Source organism: Capricornis sumatraensis, chromosome 4, assembly GCF_032405125.1.
Source record: "Capricornis sumatraensis isolate serow.1 chromosome 4, serow.2, whole genome shotgun sequence".
NCBI lineage: Eukaryota > Metazoa > Chordata > Mammalia > Artiodactyla > Bovidae > Capricornis > Capricornis sumatraensis.
In genome coordinates this window covers 102,006,393-102,015,478 of record NC_091072.1, presented here as the reverse complement: position 1 = coordinate 102,015,478, position 9,086 = coordinate 102,006,393, and the positions used below count along the sequence as shown (strand labels likewise).

The following is a 9,086-nucleotide window of genomic DNA, read 5'->3' as shown; positions in this document are numbered from 1 at the left end:
TATTGTAAAATTATCTCTTTGTCTAGTCTGCGACATCAGGATGATCCACAAATAAATGTCCTTTCCCTTGAAGTTCTAGGCTAGATTGCATTAATCCCTTCTGCAAATCTTAATGTGAAGGTTCTGCTACTCCATCTCTCTTGCCTTTTCCTTATATACCTACTGTTATGGTTATTGCCCTCTGATATTCTCTGAGGCCTATGTTTGTCTTTCCTAAAGAGCTCTACCTGCTGTAATGCTGTATCTCATTAGCATTCTCAGAAATACATATATGCCACACTCATCCATTCCTTCTCTCCATCAAAAGCCAAACTGGGAACAGGGGAACAAGTTGCTCCCACAAGTAGCTAAGGTAACTCTCAACTGTCAAGAAGCAACCCCAGTTAGAAACATTCCTCACACTAAGCACAAGTGGAAAATTAACATTATATAACAGATTTTGGCCAAAGCAAATTATTGGTCTTATTCCTTTGATCAATTCAATCTGAAAATCCTTTTACAAAGGAAATTTGAATTTTATGCCCTTGGGGAGCCACATGACAATTATCATATCTGTGTAAAGGTTTAAAAATCGAGAGAGTCAGTAAATACGTGGAGGAGGGGTTTTCAAGCCCTCTAAAAGAAAGAGAAGGACACAGGGCCTCCAGTCTTCCTTCTGAGAATAGTTTTCAGGACACAGAAGACTGAAGGGAAGGGAAAGAAACTAATGGGGAAAACGCTAAGCCCTCCACAGGATTCATGTTACTTGACCAAGGTAGGCTCACCACAGCAACAGAAGGCTGATGCTCTGCTACTGTTTTGTTCCTCGGGAGATATATGACATGGTGTTATGAACATTAAGCAAGTTATTAAGGTACATTCTCTAGCATTATACATAACATAATGAAGACGTGTTTAGAATTATGCCCAGCATATGGTAAATGGCTCAAAAAACATGTTCCTCAGTCTCTCTGGGCTTCGTCCCCAATCCCTTATTAAAAGTTCAGTTCCAGAGTTCTCAACAAACAGGGTTCATTAGCATGCTCTGAATGTGGGCCTCCTGGGATCTTTTCTTTCCTCAACTGATTGTTCTGAGGCCTCCCCTGAATAGAACGTGTAAAATATGCTTCTATCTAGTATAAAGTCAGAGACAGCACATATTCAGGCTCAGAAGGGTCAGAACAGAGGAAGTCACACTCTGAGGGGAGGGTGCTTTCTACTATCACTACGATAAATGTGTTTAACTTAAATAAATCATATCTCAAAGGATTACTTACTGGCCAGGGTGCATTTTAAATTAATGCAGAAATAAAAAGTAGTGAATGACAGCTAAACTGATAGATAGAAAAGAAGTAGCATTTTTCCTATGAACGTTTCATAGGTTTGTGAATTTTTGTGAATAATTAGGTCAATAAGTAGTTGTGGGAAGTGAAACAAGTTCAATTTTATTCTACCTTTCCTCTACATCTGACTTCTAAATTGTGATTCATCACATGGGCATGTATGGGTAAAATCCTACAGGACCACCCTGAAAGTCAAGTGTAAGTATATTCTCAGCTTATATCAGTGTTCCTTGTTTGTGACTATAGAGCATAAAATAATATTACTATGATTTTTTTTAATTAAAAAGCAACTTATGCTTGCTTTGTTGCATTCATATAATGTAGGTAAATATAAAGTAAAAGGACTCAGCTCCCCTTATGTCCCCACTTCTTCATCTAACTCCATAAAAATAATACTGATAGCAATTTTTCCAGATCTATAAGACCATGCACATAAAAATATAATTTTAGAGCATAAGATATATATATTTTTTAGACCAAATGGGATAATTTATACACAGTTATTCAACAGCTTCCTTTATTCATATAACAATATACCAAATATGTCCTTCCAAGTGAGTTCAGATAAATCTTTGCCATTTATTTTATTTATTTAATGCATTTTATAGTTTTGAGGCACCAAAATTACTTAGTCACTTTCCTATGGATGGAAATTTTCATTGTTTCCATGTTTTTATGTTTACAGACAAGGTTGTAATGAATAGCTTTGTAAAATTATTGAAGCGGAATTATTATAGAATTTGTGTGGAATATTAATATAAAGGTTTGAATGATAACACACAGTTGTTCACCAAAGACGAGAAATTAACGACCAGGAAGTTCAAGAGCCTGGACGTTCAGACACTGGATGATGTGGCCATGTTCCATACATCCTTATGATTAGGATATTCTTAGGGACAATGGCAGAGATGGCTCCCTGGTGATCCAGAGAGTCCAGGGATATAGGGAGGTGGGGTTAGGATTTCTCTGTTTTAAGGATCTTAAAAGATCAGAACAGGAAGATGCCTAAAGGATTCTAGAAATTTGAAGGTTCTTTCTTAGGACAAATGCTGAGCTTTTGTAAAAGTATATCATGACCAAATAATCTGGTAGTCCCTTTCCTGGTTCTGTGTTAAAGCTATACCTGTATCCCAAGCGAAGTGACTCAGCCCATCTAGGAGGCTTAGAGGACCTAGGATGGAAGAGTCTGGGTGCATAGGAACACCACTCCCTTAGTGTCAGTGGTCAGAGGAGCCTGGTGAGTTACAGTATGTGGGGTCGCAAGAGTCAGACATGACTTAGTGACTAAACCACCACCACCAAGTGTCAATGGTAAGAATTTTAAGTAGTTCCTGAAAGCCCCTCCTGAAGTTATTTGGTGTCTGAGATTTGCCTTTCCATCACTGACAACTCAGTATTATGAAAACTAAGCAAGAGAGAGAGTCAAACGGACTTTATATACATTTATTGTTGTTGTTTAGTTGCTAAGTCCGGTCTGACTTTGTGACCCCATGGACTGTAGCCCCCCAGGCTTCTCTGTCCATGGTATCTCCCAGACAAGAATACTGGAGCAGGTTGCCATTTTCTACTCCAGGGGATCTTCCCGACCCAGGGATTGAAACAGAGTGCCTTTGTGTCTCCTGCATTGGCAGGTGGATTCTTCACCACTATGTCACCTGAGAAGTCCTTATATACATTTTAAAATTATTATATTCCCCTCACCCACAATAACAAATAAGAGAAATATAGACTTTTATTATTTGGTGGTAGAAAAACACCAAGTGTGAACAAGGAAAATTTCAAAATACAACCTTGCTGATAAAGGTTGGGCTCTCAGCTCTTAGAGGAAAGACCAGATAACACACATGACTCCTTGACTTTCATCAGTGAAAGAGAGACAGGAAACAGTAAAGTCAATTTATAGGTTCAAGAGACTTTACCTTAGACTGACTCTTAAATGCTCTTATTTGTTGTTAGATTTTAAAAAGCTAGGGAAAATGTACAGTTTATATAGCAAATTGCCAAAGATAAAAGGCTAAATGAAGAGCAAAATAAGTAGAGAGAAAAGGAACTATTTTTTTCATTTATTTAACAATTATGTATTTATTATGCTGTGTGCTTTTGCCAGTGTTATTGGGGGGTAAAAGAATACCAAAAAAGAATATTATTTATGAAAGAGCCTACTTTAATACCAACACTACAATCATTCAATAAGTGTTGGTTCTCCTGCTCTTCCTCTGCTATTAAGGAACTTAAAATCTGTATTTGGAAAAGTGACATATACCCATAAAACAGAGAATGGATAATACCCAAATAGAATGCATCATTTACGTTAATTCTTATCTTAGAATCAGACAGCTCTCTGTATTTATCCTGTGCCACAGACATTCAGATATTCATTTTGATATAAAATTTCCACACAGAATGTGGCCCGCATGGAAAGCAGTATGGCTATTTCTAACAAAACTAAAAATAGAATTATAATATGATCCAGCAAAATATGCTTCTGGATATATATCCAAAAGAAATGAAAGTAGAATCTTGAAGATATATTTGGATACCCATGATTATAGCAGCTTTATTCACAATAATCAAGAAATGGAAGCAACCCATCAGCAGATGAATGGGTAGATAAAATATGACATTTACATACAGTGGAATATTATTTGATGTTTAAAAGGAAGGAAATCCTGTCACGTGGATTATTAACCTTGAGAACATTACACTAAGTGAAATAAACCAGTCACAAAAACACATACCTACATACACAGTGTATGATTCCACTTATATGAGATGTCTAAAGTCGTCAAAATCATAAAAACAGAAAGTAGAATGGTGGCTGCCAGGAGCAGCAGTTGAGCAGGAGTATGGAGAGTTGTTCAACAGGCATAGCATTTCAGCTTTACAAGATGGAAAAGTTCTGGAGATCTGTTGCACAACAATGTGGATATGCTTAACATCGAACTCCGCACTGTGGCTGATTCGTGTTGATGTTTGGCAGAAATCAACAAAATTCTGTAAAGCAATTATCCTGCAATTAAAAAATAAATATATTTTTAGAAAAGAAAAAATGGTTAAGATGGTAAATTTTATCTCGTGTTTTTGACCACAATTTTTTAAAATTCCATAAAACATCTCACAAATGCTAATTACACTTTGCACAGATTATCTTACTCAGATAACGTACTTAGCAACTGGACTTAACTCACTGATTTTCCTACCCATTTGCACAGGAGATCTGCTGGAAGTGAAGGAAGAGGCCAGCTCTCACAGAGGCCTATAACTTCTATAGCCTTATGGCTACAGAAAGAGAGAAACTATTTGCTTGAGCCATATATTGCCAGGGTCAATGCAAGGACTATAATTTTCCTTTTGAATATGAGTGGCTAACCCACTCCAGTATCCTTGCCTGGGAAATCCCATGGACAGAGGAGCCTGGCAGGCTACAGTCCATGGGGTTACAAAGAGTCGGACATGACTTAGCTACTAAACAACAGTGGTCTATAAACACAGTTTTCTCAACTGACTTCTAACAGAAAAAAAGAAGTTATAAAACTGCCACTTTGTATAAAATAATATTTTTAAGATAGGAATTAATGTATGCTCTTCAGTCACTAACCATTTTCTGTTTTTTAATTTATTTTTGTTTTTGGCTGCGTTGGGTCTTCATTGCTATGCATGGGCTTTCTCTAGTTTCAGCAAGCAGAGGCTACTCTCTAGTTGCAGTGTACAGGCTTCTCATTGTAATGACTTCTCTTGTTGCAGAGCACAGGCTCTAGGGCACGCAGGCTCAGTAGTTGCAGCCTACCGGCCTAGTCACCCTACGGCGTGTGGAATCCTCCTGGATCAGGTATCAAACCCATGTCCCTCACACTGGTAGGTGGATGCTTAACCCCTGGACCACCAGAGAAGTCCCAACCATTCTCTATTTCATGTGTACATTACATCTCTCCAAAAACTGAATGTAAGTTCCTTAAGAGCAGAGGAAAGGCAAGAGAACCAACATTCATTTCAAAAGTAAATATCTTAAAATGCCAAACAAAAAAAAATCTATCAAAGAGCTTGGAAATTTAAAGAAGTTTTAATCACAAGGTAGAAATATGCTGATATAATTTTAACATATTAAGTTTAGTTAGAGGGGAGAATATCTAAAAGAAATATGCTAAAGCTAATGATATGGAGATGAAAATGAAATAAGAATTCAGGCCTACAAATATCCACTTGAGAGGTAGCATGAGACAGGCGTAAGAGAGTACCATTTCACTGCTGTGGAAACTAAAGCAGGCTAACCACCTCTATGTGTGTTTGGGAGAAAGAAGTGCCAAAGTGAGAGATACATCATTAGTGTCTGAAGAAAGGAGGAAAAATCAGGGAGAAACCACTAGTTAAAGGCAGAAATTTAAAAGATACTAGAAGAAAAAAATCAAATTTCTCAATAAGGTTCACAACTTTTGATTTCAGTTATGTTTTTCTAGCCAGAGTAAAATTACATGCTCATTAATAAACATGGATATGGAAGAAAATGATAGCAGGTACCTGATTGGAGAGATACCATCTGTTCCTCTGCTAAAACCACCTAAGACTGGATAACTGGGACCTGAGGGAAAGCTGACACCAGCAGCAAAGATTGTGAGACTGGTGACATTAGTTACAATGGTCCACAAATTTAAAATGTCAAAGAAAAGTTGGGGCATCTTTGGTTACCATAGTTATAATGGCATTGCTGATTCTAGTCTAAAGACTCCTCAACTATAGCTAACGAGTTAGCATTTCTTCTCACATTGAGACCAAGAGAGTTATGGATGTGAAATTTCACTGCCAAATTAGCAGAAATAAAGAAAGATCAGAAGTAAAGTTAACACTGAAAATGAAAATAAAAATAGGAAATATAGAAAATGATAACTTAGGCATTTGTTTAGAAGGTAGGCTAGGGAAGTACATGAAAAGTTGAAAAGGATCATGGAGAAAACCCTCATACATGGAAATTTAAGAAAATAATCCTTGGGACTTCCCTGGCAGTCCAGTGGTCAAGACTCTGCACTTCTACTGCAGGGGGCAAGGGTTCCATCCTTCATTAGGGAACTACAGTTAATTAATCAGTGAATAAATTAATTAAAATTGAAAGCTTATCCCCAGCTTTCATTCAAGAAACATGAATGAAATGAAAGGCAACCAACCAGAATGGTAGATAATATTTGGAAACCATGCATCTGATAAAGGGTTAATAAATTATAAGGAACTCACACAACTCAATAGCAAAGTAAAACAAAACAAAACAAAAACCAATAAATTGATTTTTTTAAAGGAATTCTTGTGAATAGTCAACTTCTGTCCAATAGAAAAACTCACTTAAGTCAAAATGACAGAAAAAAAAAGGCATTTGAACCAATTCAACAAGAAAAGCTTATGCTCTCCCAAAGGTTTCTGAGCTCCTCTTCCATTCTCACCACTATTTCTTTCCCTTGTAGCCAGCAAAGGGTAGCAATGAAAAACCAAACCTATATAACAGAATTCATTCTGCTGGGACTAACAGACACCCCAGAGCTTCAGTCTGTAATCTTCATACTTCTCTTCCTCACCTATGTATTCAGCATTATTGGAAACCTGACAATCATCACCCTCACACTACTGGACTCCCACCTCCACACACCCATGTATTTCTTCCTCTGGAACTTCTCCTTCTTAGAAATTTCCTTTACAACCACTTTTACTCCTAGGCTACTGTTCAGCATATCAACTGGAAACAAGAGCATCAGCTTTGCTGGCTGCTTCACTCAGTATTTCTTTGCCATATTCCTGGGGGCCACAGAGTTTTACCTTCTGGCTGCCATGTCCTATGACCGCTATGTGGCCATATGCAAACCCCTGCATTACATGACCATCATGAACAGCAGAGTCTGCATCCAGCTGATCCTCTGCTCCTGGCTGGCTGGATTTCTCATCATCCTATCCCCAATCATCCTGACCAGTCAACTGGACTTCTGTGCCTCCAACAAGCTGAATCATTATTATTGTGACTATGGACCCCTCATAGAAATATCTTGCTCAGACACAAGACTCCTGGAGCTGGTTGACTTCATCTTAGCAGTTGTGACGTTGGTGCTCACCCTGATGCTGGTGATTCTCTCCTACACAAACATCATCCAGACTGTTCTGAAGATCCCCTCAGCTCAGCAAAGGAAGAAAGCCTTTTCCACATGCTCATCCCACATGATTGTCATCACCCTCTCTTATGGCAGCTGCATCTTCATGTACATAAAACCCTCAGCAAAAGAAGGAGTTGCCTTCAATAAGGGAGTTGCTGTGCTCAATACCTCAATTGCCCCTTTATTGAACCCATTCATTTATACTCTGAGGAATGAACAAGTAAAACAAGCCTTCAAAAATGTGGCCAGAAAGATTGTGAGTCTTTAGTGAATGTAAGGACCTCAAACTTAAAACACAATCTGAATAATATTTATGAAGTTCTTCTCAAGGATAACTTCTTCAACCCTCTTCTTATTAAAGCAGTATCTCAGGGGACTTCCCTGGTGGTCCATCGCTAAGACTCCACACTCCCAAGGCAGGGGGCTTGGGTTCAATTTCTGGTCAGGGAACTACTTCTCACATGCCACAACTGAGACTCGAACTGGAACTAGACTCTGAGGTTTCTGATTCTGTATTAATAACATACCACAATCACATCATGCAGGGGTACCCATCTGAACTGCCACATCTCAATAAAATGTTTTAGTTGTTGTTCAGTTGCTAAGTCATATCCAACTCTTTGTGACCCTATGGACTGCAGCATGCCAGGCTCCTCTGTCCTCCACTATCTCCCAGAGTTTGCTCAAATTCAAGTCCACTGATTCATTGATGCTGTGTAAACTATCTCATCCTCTACCACAGCCTTCTCCTTTTGTCTTTCAATCAGGGTCTTTTCCAGTGAGTCAGCTCTTCCCATCAGGTGGCCAGAGTATTGGAGCTTCAGCTTCAGCATCAGTCTTCCAATAAATATTTGGGTTGATTTCCTTTAAGATTGACTGGTTTGACCTCCCTGCAGTTCAAGGGATTCTCAAGAGCCTTGTCCAGCACCACAGGTTGAAAGCATCAATTCTTCAGCACTCAGACTTCTTTATGGTCCAACTCACACATTCTTACAAGGCTACTGGAAAAACCATAACTTTGAGTACATGGACTTTGGCAACAAAGTAATGTCTCTGCTTTTTAATAGACTGTCTAGGTTGGTCGTGGCTTTTCTTTCAAGGAGCAAGTGTCTTTTAATTTCATGGCTGCAGTCACCATCCACAGTGATTTTGGAGCCCAAGTTTGAAGCTATCACTGTTTCCACTTTTTCCCCATCTATTTTCCATGAAGTGATGGGACCAGGTGCCATGATTTTAGTTTCTTGAATGTTGAATTTGAAGCCAGCTTTTTTACTCTCCTCTTTCCACATTCATCAAGAAGCTCTTTAGCTCCTCTTCACTTTCTGCCATTAGAGTGGTATCATCTGCATATCCAAAGTTGTTGATACTTCTCCCAGCAATCTTGATTCCAGTTTATGATTTACCGGCCTGGCATTTCACATGATTTCATGTGCCTCAGCTGATAAAGAATCTGCCTGCAATGCGGGAGACCTGGGTTTGATCCCTGGGTTGGGAAAATCCCTTGGAGAAGGGAAAGGCTACCCACTCCAGTATTTGGCCTGGAGAATTCCATGGACTGTATAATCCATGGGGTCACAAAGAGTTGGACATGACTGAGCGACTTTCACTTTCACTCTGCATATAAGCTAAACAAAGTGAA

At 38.7% G+C, this 9,086-nt stretch overlaps 1 protein-coding gene across 1 annotated transcript; it reads left to right on the top strand.

The window, feature by feature from the left end:
* The first annotated feature begins 6,785 nt into the window (after positions 1-6,785).
* Positions 6,786-7,715, top strand: LOC138078353 (olfactory receptor 6C4-like). Its single transcript, XM_068971060.1, has one exon. It carries the CDS (start codon positions 6,786-6,788, stop codon positions 7,713-7,715), a length of 930 nt encoding a protein of 309 aa, XP_068827161.1.
* Positions 7,716-9,086: the final 1,371 nt, after the last annotated feature.

Coding starts and splice junctions, on each gene's coding strand:
- LOC138078353 (XM_068971060.1), top strand. CDS start 6,786: ATGAAAAACCAAACCTATATAACAGAATTCATTCTGCTGGGACTAACA.